Source organism: Rhineura floridana, chromosome 9 (genome assembly GCF_030035675.1).
Source record: "Rhineura floridana isolate rRhiFlo1 chromosome 9, rRhiFlo1.hap2, whole genome shotgun sequence".
NCBI lineage: Eukaryota > Metazoa > Chordata > Lepidosauria > Squamata > Rhineuridae > Rhineura > Rhineura floridana.
This window is the reverse complement of record NC_084488.1, coordinates 58,661,081-58,680,402: the sequence shown is the minus strand read 5'-3', so window position 1 is coordinate 58,680,402 and position 19,322 is coordinate 58,661,081. Positions and strand designations below refer to the sequence as shown.

The 19,322-nt window shown below is 41.8% G+C and overlaps 1 protein-coding gene across 1 annotated transcript in view; it reads right to left on the bottom strand.

Moving 5' to 3' along the window:
- Positions 1 to 799: 799 nt before the first annotated feature.
- GASK1B (golgi associated kinase 1B) overlaps positions 800 to 19,322 on the bottom strand; it is a 39,960-nt gene continuing 21,437 nt past the window's right edge. Inside the window, exons 4-5 of the mRNA XM_061584404.1 lie at positions 7,234 to 7,460; positions 800 to 6,570 (exon numbers count right to left, since the gene is read on the bottom strand). Of these exons, the coding sequence (XP_061440388.1) occupies positions 6,363 to 6,570; positions 7,234 to 7,460 (435 nt within the window). The 3' untranslated portion in view covers positions 800 to 6,362. The remainder of the gene's footprint in view (positions 6,571 to 7,233; positions 7,461 to 19,322) is intronic.

Below are 19,322 nucleotides of genomic sequence, written 5' to 3'. Positions count from 1 at the left end.
TGCATCTTCCACCAAAAATGACGTTATGTCTGCTGTAAAGAAATCACATAACTTACATAGATTACATAATTAATTGTGTAAATTATGTAGGTTAGATTGTCATTACATTATTCCACCTCATTCATTTCAGTGTGCAAAGGAAACACAATGCAAATAGGGTGGAGGGAGAAACATAATTATGTATAGTTTGCAGACTGAAAGCAATAACTACAGGAAATACCTATTATATTAGCTGGATTAATTTCCAATCCAGACATGGGATGAATAAGCAAATATTGGCAATTTCCTCTCCCATTATTGTTTTCTGACATTCCTACCTCCTGGCCAGAGCTGGCCCTATCATTAGGCACAGCGAGCCAGCCATTTCAGGCAGTTGATTTGGGGTGTCACAAAGGGCCAAAAATATAATTGTATATTTACTGCCAAGGAGGGAGGGGAAGAGGGGCTGAGGGATTTTTTTTCCCCTCAGGTGCCAAAATAACTTGACTGGTTATGCACCTTGAAAAGTGTGTATGTGTGTGTGTGTTGTGTATTGTGTGTTTGGCTTTGTTTCAGGCAGCAAATTCTCTTTGGCCAGCCCTGCTCCCCACTTGCTTAATGAAATGGTACATTCCCGGGAGTATGACATGTACCTGAGCATCAGTCAGGTTTATGTTGTTGATTTCCACCTCAAATACACAATGTATTAAACAAGTTTAGGTTTGAATTGAAATATGCTTGAAATAGCAAACACTGTAAAACCAAAAGGATATCTTTATTGGCAACTATTACAAGTCAAATGAGTAAAAACAGTTTCATAATCTAGCTTGAGTTGTTTTTCTAGCAAATATATTCACATTTTAAAATAAATTAGTGGCCTGTGGTTTTCAATAGAGTTAATACAATTACTTCAAAGCATCCAATTACATACACACACACTTTAGTCAAAAAAATTTGGGAGATACGGTTATTAGTTATTGTTTTATTTTCCAAGACAACAGCAGAGACTTTTTAACGAAAAATATATATTTCTAAAACCCCAAAATATATTTAACATTGACAGTGCAAGTGCAATAAGCTAACACTGCAAAAATATACATAAATTCAAAGCACAAACAGAGATGGAATCTTCAACTGTGAAGCAAACAAAGTTGTTAACCGCTCTTCCCACAGTACCCTGCATTAATACTATAGTTATTTTTTGCTAATACTCCAAATGCAGTTTTGTTTGGTTTTTTACTTTCACTATATAAATTCAACAAATACTTTCTTATAGCTTTCGACTCGTTTCAGCAGAAGAGCAGAGTTGCCTATCATCAATGCATTTTGTCATTAAAGTAAAAAAATTCCAGTAGTAGCTTTGTTTCTATTTAATTCTATTGGGTCTGGTGGTCTAACACAGCATCTACCTATACACATCAGATAATCACATATTTTAAAAGGACAGTGTACATTCATGCCAGGTTTTATGTGTACTGTTGACCACAAAGAAAAGTGCCAGAATGTGCAGAGTTTGTAACTGCTGGCTTGATGGTAATTGGTGGTGTGTGCCAGTCCAGAGATAAATAGGGACTATTCTCGATTGACTATCAGTGCCTATCAACTCAACTGGGTAGATTCCTTGTGGGCATGGGGGAATGAACACAAGTCTCTCCACTGCACACAAAGATTCCCATTTACTTCTAGCATCATGTATGCAAAAAGCATTTATATACAAATCTCTGTCAAATTGGACGGTGAAGACACGCACAGAGAAGTTCCATGCTGAGCTCTAAATTGAAACATTTCTATTTAATGTAAAGAAAATATGCACACAGTTGTGTAAATAGATGGGTACTCGAAGGAACATCTGAACGGAGCTATTTTATCATGTGCAACAAAAGGAGAACAGAGAGAAGTGGATTCCTTAGTGTGCAAACAAACCAGCAAACATTCTCAGATTTTATAATTATGAAAATATTTTTTCATAATCTCAGCAGGCCTTTTCAACTTAAAAAGTTGGCATTTTACCCAGGATTTTTTTTTACACATGCTCATTTTTCCCACACCAAGATCCTGGATTCCTTGCTACTCTCATCCCTTCAGACTAGTCTGGAATGTGAAGATATGTCTGATCCCATATGCCCATAAATGGAAAGTAGCCTGGTACAGATTATTATAAAATAATTATAAAATAAGTGACCGAAACAAGTGAAAACTGCTCCAGATTTGTCTGAAAGGCTTTGTGTCCAAGTTCATTTTGTCCTGTTTCTCAGGATGGAATAAAGGTCTGCTGCTGTTCTAAAATCAAACAGATTAATTTAGCTGTCACCCTTGCACCAGCAGTTAAGGTGAGCAGAAAATTTTTTAACAGCATATAAATGCCTATGGAGAGTGCTTGTTTGGCACAAGCCACTGCTAGGGAAATGGGCACTCAAAACAAAGAACTGGATTTATGGATATGAAAAGGGCCATTTTCTTTCAGGGACAAATATAGGCCGTGTTTACATAAGCTATGCAGTCATTTAGGTTCAGTGCAATCGTCACAAGTGTGTATAATTAGATACAGGAGTTAGTACAATCTCTCACACACAGAAAGATAAAGGAAAAAAGCTACTTTGGAGCACTGTTATGACCCTGGGGATTTGGTTTTATGCCTTCTGTTGACACATTTAATTCCCTTTTCATGCAAGCATTTCCACCAATTAGAGCTGAATCATCAAAATGAAAGTACTTCCAAGAGTGAATAAGGGACACCCACATGGGCTTATCCAAACGAAGTGGGATAATCCACGGTTTCCATATTCGGTTTGTCATCTGATAGTCCTCACTTTGCCTTTTAGTTCGCTCTTTCCCAATTAAAAAAAACACTTTTTTGCACCCGCACCCGCAGCGGTAGGACCGCTACATTCTTTTCGCTTTTTCCAAGATCCGCCTCTAAAGCCTCCCCCTATCAACCAATTGGTCAGCAAAAAAATGATGTATGCTCCTCTCCCCCTTTGCAACAAAGCACAATATGGCTGTAAAAGAGTTCTTGCCACGGAACGAAAGGGAGAAGGAGGGGGGTGGTCAGTTTCAGCCTGCCTCCGGAAAGCTTTGTCAATTTCATTCTACTTGCTGGGTTTTTTGCTTCAAATCATTTTGCCACGGGAAGGAAAAGGGGAAGGGGGGGGTGACACGTTTCTTGCTTTTTTGGAGAAATAAGTGCAATTGCCAGCATGTGTATCTCCTTAAATATCCATAAAGGCAGAAAAGCATACATTCGTTTAAGCGTAATATGGCAAATACAAACAAGAAAGGGGCTGCTGGTCAGTTTCACACCTGCCTCAGGAAAGGTTTATCAATTTCATTCTACCTGCATACATTCCATGTCACCCCCCCTCCTTCTCCCTTTCCTTCCTGCAGCGAAATGATTTGAAAGAAAAACCCCAGCCAATAGAATGAAATTGACAAAGCTTTCTGGAGGCAGGTGTGAAACCAACCAGCAGCCCCTTTCTCGCTTGCTGTGTGTTGCAGATCTCACCCAGAGCAGCCGCCCAGTTTTCAAGCTAGCAAAAAATAAAATGCATCTGCGCAGTAGTGGCAGACCCCCCCCCCAACACCCCACCATTGCGATGATTGGTTCAATTTTCCCGGGCTTATTCTCGCACATGCGCAAAAGTGCAGATACGTGATAGGCTGGAATGAGGAGAAGGGGCAAGGCGAAATGCCCAAGAACCGCCCATCAGCAGTAAAGTCCACCATATTGCATCCTAGCTCCTGAAGGCACAGTGGATGAATCCCGATTTTAAACAGCAAATCGCATTCTTGCCAGTATTGCAAGGAGCAGATTTAACCCGTGAAAATGCGTAACAGCGTGAGACGTCATTTGGACGACCGAAAAATAATGAACACACATAGCGGGCGTTTCACGCATTTTGCAGTCGTCTGGATAAGCCCTAAGATTCTGTATTAGAGCCTGAAATGGTATCTGTAGACCGCAGGCTTAAGCTTGTTAAGTAGTCATTATTCCCATTCCCTATGACATACTCTCATCAAACTATAAATGTCAGGATTCTTAGGTGGGCCACTTGTGTAGGTTTTGAATTCACAAGGATATCAAGAAACCACAACACACATGCTTTAAGTCAAGGTTCCATACTAATAGCAATATTGATATTCATGTCCCTTTTCAGTTTGTTTTTATCAGTGTTCTTTAGAATGTGTTAATTGGAAGGAATGTTTTCAAACCACATTTTATAATATTGCAGAATACTCAGAGCAAGGTAAAATTAAAGTTACAATCACCAGTATTTTGCATAATGAAAACCTAGTTTCATTGGTTAAATAGCTGAACAAAGGTAGAATGGTGACCTACAAGTTAGATTTGAAAACTACAATATCACAGCATTGATGCAAGAAATAATCTACATCAATGGTTCCCAAACGTTTTCCCCACAGACCACTTGATAATTGCTGAGGGTCTTGGCAGGATGACTTAATGATTTTTCTGCCTCTTGTAGCAATTGTGTGCTGTGCTAGATGCTGAATGATTTTAATTGTATTTTTATTACTTTTATTTCTTACAGATTGTATTCTATTGTATTACAGTTTGAATTCTGTAGGATTTAGTTTGTAATGCAATATAAGAAATAAAAGCACTAAAAATACAATTAAAATCAATAAGAATATTTAATGTGATGGATGTGCCATCTCCTGTCCTTAACCACAAATCCACAGATATACCACAGACCACAGTTTGAGAACCTCTGATCTAAATGTCCATTTTTAATAAACCATCTGAAATGAATGGCACTTGTGGCAGTGAAGCCTCTGATACTGACTGGCTGTGAGCTGGGGTGATACAGCAGGTTGTTCAAGTTGCTCAGGGAGCAACATAGTATGCAGTCCAGTTTCTGTGAGGGAAGGAAACTTGTACATTTGGGTGGAAATAAAACCTCACACACAGGCAGAGGCTGAAGACTGGGTTAGGAGGTAGCAAAGGTAATGGACAAGGAGCACAGAAACAAGAAGGCTGAATGATGGCTACAGAGTAGACAATGGATTGAAAAGAAAAACCCTAAAGAAAGGATTGGTGGAAAATGGGGCTTAAGAAAAAGAGTAGAAGAAAACTGAGGCAAGAAGGGACTAATCAAGAAAGAGGTTTTTAAGATACCTCAAAGAACTTAAAGATAAGAGTGGGGAACCTTTGTGACTGTCCAGGTGTTGGTGGACTACAACTCTCATCATCCATGACATTTGGCCATGCTGGCTTGGGCTGATGGAAGTCCAACATCTGGAGGGCCATAGGTTCCCCGCTGAAAGTGGGAAAGGTTTGTCCGTTGAAGGGGAAACTATGCTATGGAAACTCATTCCGTAATATAATTTTACGTAATATAGTAGCCACAAAAGGGAGGGAGCTGCTGGGGGGAGCATAAAGTTGCTAGGTCAAAGGTCTACACTCTGACAGATGAATTCTGCCAGTTGTGATATCTACTGGCATTGCAATATTGTGACATGACAACCCTAATGGAACAATGAGGACCAAGAAGCAGTGAGCAATGGTGGAGCTGAATTTCACATATTGATATGAACTAACCAATCATTTCTTTGGCTGCAGGCTTCTAGTTTTCTGCAGAATTTTTGAACAATTATTAACAGATTGTAGAAAAGTTCTAAACAAAACTACAAAAGCAAATATGTAATAATTCCATGAAATAGCTGCTTAGTCGTCTGGATGGCATATATACTTATAAATTATTTAACTAAATATTAAGAATCATACTTCTAATTACAGTGAATTTGGTCTTTTTACTAAACAATACTAGACACATACAAAAATATCAACAGTAGTTGAGGTCTGCCATCTTTTGTTGAAACAAATCATTGAAAAATCCTTGTATAAATGTTTTCCGTAAGCAAGTCTTTGCAGTGATCCTAACAACCACTTATTTCAGAACAGTCCCATTGAAATAAGTAGTCTAAGAGCTGCAACTTTTGTCATATGTTTAGGGTTTTTTTCTGAAGTGAACAACATATTCCTCCTATCAAAACCAAATAAATGATGAAAATTCTGCTATGTACTCTTGCTTTCCGAAGTGGAAACAAACCAATGGATATATGTATGTCTTTATAAAGAAAATAATTTGGCATGCTTACATCCCAGATTACATTTACAGAATATTGATTTTAAAATGTTTTATCATTTGTTTACATGTGCTTTGCAAATTAAAAGTATTATCAACAAGTTTCACATCAGGTGTGTTTGCGTGAGTTTCTTATTTAATGTATAAAGAGCTTTCATTAAAACTAAGCTGTTTACTCATTCATCCATTCACAAAACAATCCTATGCATGTTTACTTACAAGTAAGTTCCACTGTGTGCAGTGGGGCTTACTCACACATAAGTGCGTAGGATTGCAACCTCATTCATTCATTGGCAGTACTTTTGCCCCATGGGCATTAATGTAAGTAAGAAGAATTTTAGCCCTTCGTTCTATCACATCAATTAATTTATCAATGCCTTGACGACCACCTTGGCTTTCCCAAAAGAAATTGTCAATGAACAATGACTGAAGAAGTTTTTCTCGCAAACGCTGGCTTTTCAGCACAGAGATGGCAGATTCAGGGAACCTGTAAGTGAACAAACAAATGAGTCAGCTTTGGTATTTCACACACCCATTTTTTGTTGGTGGTGGTTTAACTCCCTATTTTTACACATCACTCTTTCACTTGTAGTAGTGAAACTATTACTGTAAGTGAAAGAGGAAAGGTGAGGTCAGTCTCTCCAGAACAGGTAAGTCAGATGAGAAGTGACAAGCAGGTAGCAAGTCTAGTGAGACCATTGAAAGGCTTGCAGATTGAAGAAGCAGAGTTGGAGCAAGCAGAAGCAGAGCAATGAGTAATATTTGTAAAGTACATTTATATACAAGAAGTTTGATATGGAGAAGAAAGGGCAGTGACTAATCATAGTAGAGAGGGATACATCAAAGTAAAGAGCTACCACAGCTACTGGGAGACTTATAGTTTTCCAACTAACAAAAGCCCCCTTCACACATTATTCACAAGGTCTCCATGGATAGAAGGGAGAGTAAGACCACATGGCTGAACTTGCTCCCAATGTTCCTACAGCTCCCTAGCCTTGTTGCCCGATGCCAATGCATAATCGCAAGGTCTGCTGTTACTTGATGCCAATCCAAGGCCAGACAGAGAGAGCTGGAGGACTGTGTTTGGCCTCTGGGCCAGAGACTCCCCACCCTTGTCCTATACACATTGCCAGTATATCATAAAACTTACTCGTTTATGCCTTGTAATAGTTTGAAATCTAGATTGTCTTCACTTCTGTCAAAGTAACCTTTATTGTCTATAAAAACCAAATGCCTTGGGTCATCCTTTCTCTGGATAATGTGTGTTAAATCAATGTTATCCTGGTCATCACAATTCATACTCAATCCTTTCTGTACACAGGAATCCTCTTTGCGTGGTTTGAACCCACAGCAGTTCTTGTCCAAGCGATGGTAGATCTGAAAATGAATGCCGGTAGATTATCACAATGAAACATACAGTCACATGAAAACATCTACCAGGTTTATGGGATGCCACCAAAGCACATGTGAACATGAGCCATCACAACTGTTCAGCTGTTTTAGAAATAAGTTAAAATCCTTAGTCATGTTCATTTTAATTCGTAAAGAGCTGGTGTAGTCTTGTGATTAACAACATGATCTACAAGCTGGATGTTTCTGGTCCAAATCTCAGTTCAGCTATGAACTCCCTAGGTTAGGCAAGTCATGCCCTTTTAGCTTCAGACCCTATTTCCCTACATGTAAATAAAATATTGGAAAGATAACTGGGATATGTCTTAATGGATGACCTATGCTGGGAACTGGACAAGGGGAGTGTGTACCTGTTGGTTCTGCTGGACCTCTCAGCAGCTTTTGATATCATCGACCATGTTATCCTTCTGGGCTACCTCAATGGGATGGGAGCACTGTTTTACAGTGGCTCTGTTCCTTCTGGAAGGGCAAGCCCAGAAGGTGGAGCTGGAATTCTGTTCAACTCCTTGGCCGTTGGCCTGTGGAGTCACTCAGGATTTCGTTCTGTCCCTCATGCTATCTAACATATACATGAAACCACTGAAAGAGATAGTCCAGAGCTATTGGGTCAGGGGCCATCGGTATGCTGATGACAATTGGATTATTGTAATGTGCTCTGTGTGGGGCTGCCTTTGAAGAATGTTCTGAAACTTCAGCTAGTCCAAATAATTGTTATCTGGGGCTGGTTACAGGGAGCACATGACTTCCTTATTTCAACAGCTCCACTGGCTACCGATCTGTTTCTGAGCACAATTCGAAGTGCTGGTTATGACCTTGAAAGACCTATACAGCTCAGATCCAGGCTATCTGAAGGAACATGTCTTCCACATGAGTCTGTCCAAGCCCTGAGATCGTTGGGGGAGGCCTTTCCCTTGGTTCCGCCACCCTGACAGGCACGTCCAGTGGGAACATACAAAAGAGCCTTCTTGGTGGCTGCTCCAAGGCTCTGGAACGCCTTTCCTAGGGAGGTTAGGCAGCTCCTTCCTTGCTGTTCTTCCATCACTGTTGTTCTTCACTTTTCTTCACTGTTTTTCAGTGAAGATTTTTCTGTTCCAACAGGCTTTTGGGAACTGACTGCAAGGACTATTAAACAAGGTGCTGTTTTTACTTATTTGTATTTTGTGCTTTTTTAAATCGCTATGTTTTAAATTGTTTTAATTTTATAGTTAGTTTAATTACACTTTAATTATAACTTCTGAATGTTTTATTTATATGTTTTTAACAGTATTTGTTTTAATTTTTGTAAGCCGCCTTCAGTCCCAGTTCTGGGAAAAAGGCGGGATATAAATGAAGAAAATAAGAAGACAATAACAAAGATGACAAAGAAGAAGAACACTTGGGGATGCAGAGGAAAAATGTTTTATTAATTATTAGTCTTAAGTAAATACTAGGCAATGAAAGTCCCATAGGCCATGTCAGGCCCACCAAGGAATCTTTCAGCCCATAGTGCCATCATATGGTGATCCCATGTAAGACATTTATTTGTTCTGGGCCTGGGGAAGGGAGGGAGGTCCTTAAGGTCTTATCTTACCAAGCTCTGAATTACAGTATTTCAGCATATATAGTTCAGTGATGATATGCATGCATGCAGTCCCCAACATTAACCAGTTCTTGGTTAACAGGATTGGAAAGACTACTGCGTTCGCAGGCCGGGCCGGGCTGTTGTTGTTGGGCCAGGACGTGGACGCTGCTGTTGCCCTGTCTCTGTGTCGCCGCCGTTGCCGCCGCTGTCATCGTCGCCGCCGTCGCTGCGGCCTCGGCCCCGGATCCTGGCTGCGGCCGCCGTGTTGGACTGGGTGTGGCTGCTGTTGCGGTCTGCGGCCGGGGTGTAGCAGGCAGGTTTGGACCGCTGCTACAAGTGGAGGCGTGGGCATGGCGGTTGCTGATGCCCTGCCCCTGTCGTTGCAGGCGCTGTCGTCGCCGTCGTCGTCGGTGTGGCCGCGGCCGCCGGGACATCGTGTAACGCCGCGGCTCTGGATTCGGACTTCTGCCACCGCTGCTGCGCTGGGTGCGGCTGCTGCTGAAACCTGCTACCAAGGCGTTGCTGGCCGGGCCTGTGCTGCTGCTGTTCTGTCAGGGCGCGGGTCTGTTGCGGTCGCAGCCAACATCTGCTTTCGTCTGCTGTTTGCCAGGTGCAGTCGTCGTTGTTGCTACCATTGCCACCATTGTTGTGTTGCTGCTGTTGACGCCCTGGGTGCAGATGCTGCTATTGCTACTGCTGCAACTCCGGTTGCTGCCATCATCTGGCCTTTTACCATCTTGGCCAAGCTGGACGGTTGCTGTTTCTGTCTGTGGAGCGTTTAACTCTTGTGTTATTGTTCTATTTATGGTTTGTGTGTAGTATGAATGGAGTCTGAGTGGTTATGACTGGTGTAAGCTTGAATTATTGTACTTAATTTATGCATTGTTTGAGGGTGAATGAAATTGAATGAACATTGAGTACGTGATTGTGAATTTTATATATTTTCACTATGTGCCTGGGAGAGAGGACCTTGCTCCGAACAGGGGGACTTTCAGGGGCCTCAATTAATGTAGTGACGGGTAATGGGAGGTATGGTGTTGTGAGGAGGACAGGCCAGATAAGGGGAACTCGTCACAGACAAGTTGTGCCTGTGCCTTGTTCCAGTCCTCCCCACACCCGCAGGAATGTTGGTTGTCCTATCAGCCAGCCCTCGGTTCTCCAAGTGTTGCTTTTAAATGCCAGGTCGGTATCTAATAAGATCTCCCTCGTCCACGATTTAATTGTTGACGAGGGTGCCGACCTGGCATGTGTAACCGAGACCTGGGTGGGTGATCAGAGAGGAGTTGCTCTTTCCCAGCTTTGCCCACCTGGCTATTCGGTTCAACACTGTGGTAGATCTGAGGGTCGGGGAGGTGGAGGTGCTGCTCAACAGCTTCCCTAACTGAGCTGACTGAGATAGTCTCGGAGGTATTGTTGAGGTCTCCCAGACTATTAGTACTGGGAGACTTCAACATCCATGCCGAGACTGCTCTAACTGGGGCAGCTCAGGACTTCATGGCCTCCATGGCAACCATGGGGCTGTCTCAATTTGTTACTGGCCCAACGCATGTGTCAGGGCACACTATTGATTTGATCTTCGCCACTGGACACGGAGATGGTGATCTGGAGGTGGGGAGTCTTTCAACGACCCCATTGTCATGGACAGATCACCGCTTGCTGAAGTTTAGGCTTACAGCATCCCTTTCCCTCCGCAAGGGTGGGGGACCTATTAAGTTGGTCCGACCTTGGAGACTAATGGATCCACAGGGTTTCCAAAGGGCTCTGGGGTATTTTCCGGCTGAGAAGACTGGCGCTCCTGTCAAAGCCCTGGTTGAACTATGGAACACCAAAATGACCCAGGCCATGGACACGATCGCTCCTGCGCGCCCTCTCCCTTGCAGAGCTCATGCAGCTCCATGGTATACCCCGGAGCTGAGAGCGATGAAGCAAGAGAGGAGGAGGCTCGAGTGCAGATGGAGGCGGACTCCCGACAGATGCAATCATGCCTTGGTAACTGCTTCCACTAAACGGTATACAGAAGCAGTGAGGGCAGCAAAAAAGCGATATTTTGCTGCCACTATTAAATCATCTCTCAACCGCCCAGCGGAGCTTTTTAAAGTTGTCCGAGGGCTTCTTCATCCTAGCCCTCCGGATATCTTAGAACCATCTCAAACCCGCTGTAATGAGTTTGCTGGGCACTTCCAAGATAAAATCTCATGCATCCGCCGGGACTTAGACTCCAACATTATGGCAGTTGTACCTAATGTGGTATCCGGAGCACGGTCTTGTCCTCACTTATTGGATGAATTTCAGTTGGTACAGCTTGAGGACGTTGACAAGGTACTTGGACTGGTGCGTGCAACCACTTCCGTACTGGATCCTTGCCCCTCTTGGCTAGTGAAAGCTGCCAGGGTTGGAACTGCCAGCTGGGCCAGGGAAGTGATAAATGCCTCCTTGAGAGAGGGAGTGGTCCCCTGCTGTCTGAAGGAGGCAGTGGTGAGACCACTCCTGAAGAAACCTTCCTTGGACCCAGATAATCTGAACAACTACAGACCGGTTGCGAACATCCCATTTTTGGGCAAGGTTCTAGAGCGTGTGGTTGCCAACCAGCTCCAGGTACTCTTGGATGAAACCGATTATCTTGATCCATTTCAATCCGGTTTTAGGCCCGGTTTCAGCACTGAAACAGCCTTGGTCGCCCTGTATGATGACCTATGTCGGGAGAGGGATGGGGGGAGTGTAACCCTGTTGATTCTACTTGACCTCTCAGCTGCTTTTGATACCATCGACCATGGTATCCTTCTGGAGAGACTCACAGAATTGGGAGTTGGAGGTACCGCTTGGCGGTGGTTCCGCTCCTACTTGGTGGATCGTCTCCAGAAGGTAGGGCTTGGGGAACATTACTCGATGCCCTGGACTCTCCATTGTGGAGTCCCGCATGGATTGGTCCTGTCCCCTATGCTCTTTAACATCTATATGAAGCCACTGGGAGCAGTCATCAGGAGTTCTGGAGTGCGTTGTCACCAGTATGCTGATGACACGCAACTCTGTTTCTCCTTTTCATCTTCTTCAGGTGAGGCTGTTAATGTGCTGAACCGTTGCCTAGCTGCGATAATGGACTGGATGAGAGCTAACAAACTGAAGCTCAATCCTGACAAGACTGAGACGCTGTTGGTGGGCGCCTTCTCGACCCAGGTGGTGGATGTTCAACCTGTTCTGGATGGGGTTACACTCCCCCTGAAGGAACAGGTTCGTAGCTTGGGGGTCTTTTTCGATCAATTTCTGTCGCTTGAGGCTCAGGTGGCCTCGGTGGCACGGAATGCGTTCTACCATCTTCGGCTGGTAGCCCAGCTACGCCCCTATCTGGATAGTGATGACTTCGCCTCAGTCGTTCATGCTCTGGTAACCTCGAGATTGGACTACTGCAATGCACTCTATGTGGGGCTGCCTTTGAAGACAATTCGGAAACTACAGCTAGTGCAAAACGCAGCGGCCAGACTGCTGACGAGGACCAGACGGTCCGCACATATAACACCTGTTCTGGCGCGTTTGCACTGGCTACCTATTTGTTTCCGGGCTAGATTCAAAGTGCTAGTTTTGACTTATAAAGCCTTACACGGTGCGGGACCACAATACCTTGCGGAACGCCTCTCCCGCTATGAACCTACCCGCTCACTATGTTCAACATCTAAGGCCCTCCCCCGAGTCCCATCCCATAGGGAAGCTCGGAGGGTTGTTACTAGATCCAGGGCCTTTTCAGTGGTGGCCCCCGAATTATGGAACAGTCTCCCCGATGAGGTGTGCCTGGCGCCTACTCTTCTATCTTTTCAGCGCCAGGTTAAAACCTTTTTATTCTCCCAGGCATTTTAATCTTTAATGTTTAATGTTTATTGTTAAATTAATTTTATATCAAGTGGTTAAATGCTCAAGTTGTATGTTTTTAGTGATTTTACCTGATTTTTTTTTTTTTTCAATAATTTTTATTCAGATTTTCATAAAACATACAAGACAAAATCATAAAACATTCAAAGACAAAAAACAAAATCAAAAATAGTTAAACAAAAAGAAAAAAAGAAAAGAAGAAAAAAAAAAAAATAAAGAGTAAAATATTGACTTCCCATTTGTCAAAGATCAAATCAGTTATAAGTCTATAATATATAGCAATCCTGTCTCTTAAGTCATATTATAAAATCACTTTCCTCCAGTAGTTATCTTACTTAATCATCAAATCTCATAAACATTACTTTATTCTTTCCACAAAAAGTCAAAGAGAGGTTTCAATTCTTTAAGAAATATATCTATCAATTTTTTTTTCCAGATAAGCATATCGATTAATCCATCTCATTACTAATTATGATAATCTTATTGTCATAACCATAGTCAAAATAAACATTTCAATTAATCCATCACATCAGAATCTGTTAGGTTCAGTAATTTCAGTAGCCATTGTTCTATTATCTCTATTAGTTCCATTTTCCATCTTCCATCTTCAGTAGTCTTGTTAAGTCCAGTAATTTCAATATCCAATCTTCCATTATCAGTATTCCATAATAATCTTGCTGTCAAAGCCATAGTCATATAATAAGAGTCTGATGGGAATTACCTCTATCCCAAATATTTTCTTGCCATCCATTCTGAATAAGTTGCTGAAATACTGCTGTAAAATCATATCTCTGTTCTTTTTTTCAAAATACACTGGGTCATCTCTTAAAAGTTTTTCCATTGTCACATGGCTGCAGTTAATTCCATAGATTTTCTCTATATTGGGCTCCATCACATCATTCCAGTCCAGAAGATAATCCATGCCATTGATAACTTTATCTCTAGAATCTTCATTAATTTCTTCAGAGATAACATTGAGTTCCAAACAATAGATTTTATTTCTAAAGTCCATAGACTCCAAATCTTGTTCCTGTTCCACGTTTGTTCCAATCTCCGGGATCTCCTCTCTCACAGGGACCCCTATTCCAGTCTCCAGGGTCTCCTCTCTCACAGGGACCCCTATTCCAATCTCCGGGGTCTCCTCTCTCACAGGGACCCCTTCCAGGGTCACCTCTCTCACAGGGACCCTTATATCTTTAATCTCCTGCTTCATTTTACTCAATTCAATTTTCGTTATCTCAATCTCATTCATTATTCTCTGAAACATAGTTATTTCCAGATTCTCAGCCACTTTCTTAATTGCCATTTTAAAAGAAAAATATAGGAAAACCACTTCTTATTTCAGCAACAATTGGGTTAATACTCCAAACTTGGTGACATCACAGTATAAACAGAGCAGACAGCCTTATCTCTCCAATAGTTAAGTAAACAAAATGCAGTTCCCAGGATCGAAGCAATTAATGGCAATCGTCAAGAAACAGATTCGTCAAAATAAAATAGACCAAAAAGAGAGTAGTCTCAAAACAGTATAATATTTTTCAAAATAAAAATCTGGAATAGAAATCCCTCTTCTGTGTGTATCTTTAGAATGCAAATCCAGGACAGCTTTTTGCAACAAAAACAGAGATAAGCTATTAATTAGTGCGTAGCAGAGAGAAGTTACGGCTCCCCAGTGAGATGTCAAAAACCGATCAATCTGGCAAATCTCTTTTAAACAGCAACAATTTAAGTCAAGTAAAAGAAAAATATAGAAAGAAGGGTGCTTGCCTGTTAGTGCGTTCTCTCTTAGAAGATAAGATGAACGTTCGCTTTAACAGATAGAGCTTGCTGTTGAAAATCCGTCCCACCTTCGTCGGCTGGACCTCGTCCCATAAATTAATGAGATCTGGTCGTCCCAACAAAAATAGGCTTTGAGGTTAATCTCTTCGTTTCTCCCTACCCGGGAGAAGTTTAATCAGTCAAAAAAAAAAGAAAAAACTGACTGATATATCTGAATAAGCTTCTTTTGAGGCAGGAGCCCGTCTCAAAAGCAGGCACAGGCTAAGTCACCCTTCCCGGAAGTCCTTATGTCTGATTTTACCTGATTTTTATGTTACTGTATTGTATTTTATTCCTTGCTGTGAACCGCCCAGAGAGCCATTGGCTAAGGGCGGTATAGAAATGGAATGAAATAAATAAATAAATAAAATAATACTCCCTGACTCCCTGTGGGGTTGCTAACGCAGCCTGAGAATAGTGAGTCTCATATACCATTTATCTGACCCTGTAGAGGGGCTGTTTCACATGTTACAGGGGAAAAAATTGACCAGATTTTTCTTAACATCTGAAAGGAAGACATGTGTATGCAAATATATGGAAAACTAGCACTTGACAACTGCATAGAGTTGTGACATACATACGTCTAGCACATATGCATGTAGCCTGCTTCAAAAATATTTGCTGGAGTATATTTGGCTCAGCTTTTATAATATATGGCATATTGTCTATTATGTTTATAGTGATGTATTCTTTATTTAGTATGATAGATACTCTGTGTGCGCGCACATTTTTCGCATGCTCTTGTTTCTTATTTTCATGCCTTCCTGGAAAGGATCTGTTTGTTTTGTTTGTTTACATTTTCAAAAACATACTGGGCCCAATCCAGCCACTCATTTACAGCTAGGTGCTTGCAACTCCCTCATGAAAAAAGCTGTCCATTTGTGGGAGGGCTATTAAAGGGGGAAAGGAATTTGGTGGCAAGGCATTCCCACGCACAAGAGTATGTGGGAGAAAGTGAGGAGGATGTGAAGGGAGATTGGATCATGTCTGCAAGTGGTGCTGTATTATTAGTAATAGTACCATCTGACAGAACAGCAATTTACCATCCTGAAACGTTGCATTTTTGTGACGTTAATTTCCTCTAAATCAATCCAAAGCTTCCTTAAATTTTGGTCTCAGATTTTGGGTGAATAGAGTTCTCTTGAAGAAGGTATGTTAAAGTCAGCATGTACTCTTCACCAGAAATAAATCCACGTTCTGCATTCCTGCCTCCCTGTCCTTTAATCTTGCCATAGCTACTTCACCTTCCTTGCCAATGATTTCCAGCTACTATTTCGGAATAATGATGATGGTGTCATGCTAAGCTGCAGCATTTACACTAGAGGCCTTAAATTTCAAAGTTAATGGGTGCTTAAACATGGTTCCCCAGAGAGGAGGCTATTTACTATAGACTCCATTACAGACAGAAATATTAACGATTCCACATGAACGTATTGAGGCTGCTACAGTCTCCGTTGCTATTCCTGTATGGCTGTTACTATGTTTAGGATCGGTACAATAAATACCATGGCTTTATATTGGGTGCCAGGGATGACATACTAAAGAGAGTACTGAGCATTATTAGATGTGATGATCTATTTTTAGATAAGAAATTAATGTTCTGTAATAACCAATCTATGGCATACACTCACATATACATTTTACTTATTTGTACTGCATACTTGCTGTTAAAAAAACCTGCTACAGACATTTATAGGCATTCAATGGTTTCTGCAATTTACAAGTGTACAGAAAGCTAAAATTGTATTAGAAATCAAAGGGCAACATATAGAGGAGCAAGAGCTGCTTTTAGAAGTAGGTGCAAAGTGAGAATAGTCTGTAGTCCAGGTTCGAGGGAAGCCTTGAGCAAAGTGCCTTCTGGTGAACCCCATTCTCCACTGTTGTGCCCCAAGAGGCTTACCTGGTAGTGGCAATAGATAAGAACTTTCCGAGCACTGCCAAATGGCTGGGTCTAGCTACTATTTTATTTTCCCACAGTGTCCTAGAGGAAGGGCTATAGCTCAGTGGCAGAGCAACTGCTCTGCATGCAGAAGGTCCCAGGTCCACTCCCCAACATCTCCAAGTAGGGCTAGAAGAGACCCCTGCCTGAAACCCTGGACAGCCACTGCCAGTCAGCGTAGATAATACTGAGCTAGATGAACCAACTGTCTGACTCAATATAAGGCAGCTTTCTATGTGGTACATTGAAATGACAGCCAGACCCATCCACTGATGCTGCTCTAAAACGTAATGGGGGCTTAGGCCAGGCATCAGCAGTGGATCATGCCAGGGCACTGGGACCCAGTAGCTGCCCAGCAGTACCAGTCATGATCACTAGACGTTACAGCCCACCAGAAATATCTCCTGGATTTCTGCCAATGAAATTGTTGAAGACTCCATATATAAAAACAGGACTCTAATCAACTGTTGTGCCCTGTCTTGCCAGTACTACATGCTTGGGACAGCACATTTTGTTCAAGGATCCCTAACCTGGCCTCTTTCAAGTTTCTCCCATTCACCAAACCACCTCCAAATCCTTATGCCCTCACTTTATTAGCTCAAAGACAGTAGGAGAGATCCTAAGGCTTGCATTGTATGCTATGTACTGAATCATGTAAGACTTATCCAAGAAACAATAATCAGTGTTTGGTCAACACTGTGGCTATCATCAACATTTGGTCTTTTCATCCTGGCATTGATAGTTGTTCGTTGGACTGGCCATCAACAAATCTAAATTTTTTGGCTTAACTAGTTTATTAGTTGGAGACTTCAGCCACAATCCAACATTCTACCAATGTCAATGTTTATTATTCATTATTCATTATCATGAATGTTTATTATTCATTATCATGAATTTGAAATGTTATAATGTTCATATTATCAACATGAATTATTTTTTCGGATTGTCATATTTAGGGATGGAATCCACCCATTATGGATTTGCTGCCAATCCACTCTGTGTCTGCCCACCCTTGCACCACAGATAAGGAGAGGGGCAGGCCAAACAGTACAGCAAAGGCCTCAGCAACAGCCTCCCTGACCAGAGCCAGACCACTGAGGAGGAACAAGAAGAGAAGGTGCCACGCCACAGGGCAAGCAAAAGGCTGCAGACTAGGATGGATGAAAATCATCTGGTTTTTAGCTGAGGCTAAAATGCTGGAGTATTTTTAAATTAAGAGATGAAGTTCTCATAATGTTGTGCCAGACATGTGTTATTTGACATTTTTAAAACCACAAGGAATTATGTGGGTCCTGGTAAAACTATGAACTTTTGAAATTGTCAAGCTCTAGACCATTTCATAATGATGTGCTTGAATTACCAGAACTGTGACCTTACAAAACATTGCCTTTGCAACTTCCTGCCTAGTTCAGGAACACATGGGCTTTGGAGTTCTTCGGAGTACTAACTTGACATGAATTGACCAGAATTTACTCACAATTATTGTAAAGTAAGTGAAGGCCGAAGAAATGTCAACTATTTGCTGTCTAGGTGAACATTCTGGGGCCCAGTAATAGTTGTCATAAAAATGTAGGAAGGAAGCCAGGACATAAATCACATGGTCTTCGATGTCTCTATACTAATGCCCAGAGTATGGGAAACAAACAGGACAAACCTGAACTCTTAATACAGGAGAGTAAATATGACTTGATAGGTAGAACTGAAACTTGGTAGGATGACTTCCGTCACTGGAATACAGCAATTGAAGGATATAAATTGTTCAAAAACAACAGAAGGAATAGAAAGGGAGGCAGAGTTGTGCTATATGTTAAATATATATATCCCTGCAGAGAAATACAGGAGGATGAGCTTGGTAGCTCCACGAAGTGACCCTAATGAGTAAAGGAGTCCAAGATGGGTGGGAGTTTCTACAAGAGGAAATTCTAAATGGTAAATAATTCCATCAAGGAAAAAAGGGAGAAGACAGCAGAAGAAGCCAATGTGGCTTCACAGAAAGCTTAGAGATGACCTGAGAACAAAAAAGGACACATACAGGAAGTGGAAGGCCAGGCCACAAAGGAAGAGTACAGACAGATAGCATAGAATTGCAGGGATGGCATCAGGAAGTCTAAAGCTGAGAATGAGCTGAGGTTAGCAAGATATGCTAAAAGCAACAAAAAAACTGTCTTTTACTCCATAGTAAAAGACAGAGAAAAGAAATAGTGGTGGCAAAATGATAACAGATGACAAAGAAAAGGCAGAAGTGCTCATTTCCTACTTTGGCTCAGTCTTCTCCCAAAACTGGGTCTATGACCCTTCTGGGAAACATGAAGTTGAAGTGGCAGGATAGGAGCTTGAGACTGATAGATAAATAGTCAAGGAATACCTAATCACTTTGAACAAGTTCAAACTTCCAGGACCCAATTGACTACATCCTAAAGCATTGAAGGAGCTGGCTGAAGAACTCTGCGAACCACTGTCTATTATCTTTGTGAAATCATGGAGGATGAGTGAAGTGCCGGATGACTAGAGGAGGGCTAATGTTGTCCCTATCTTCAAAATGGGCAAAAAGGAGGAACCTGGGAACTACAGATCAGTCAGCTTGACATCAATCCCTGGGAAAATTCTGGAGCAGATTATAAAGTGGTCAGTCTGTAAGCCCCTTGAAAAC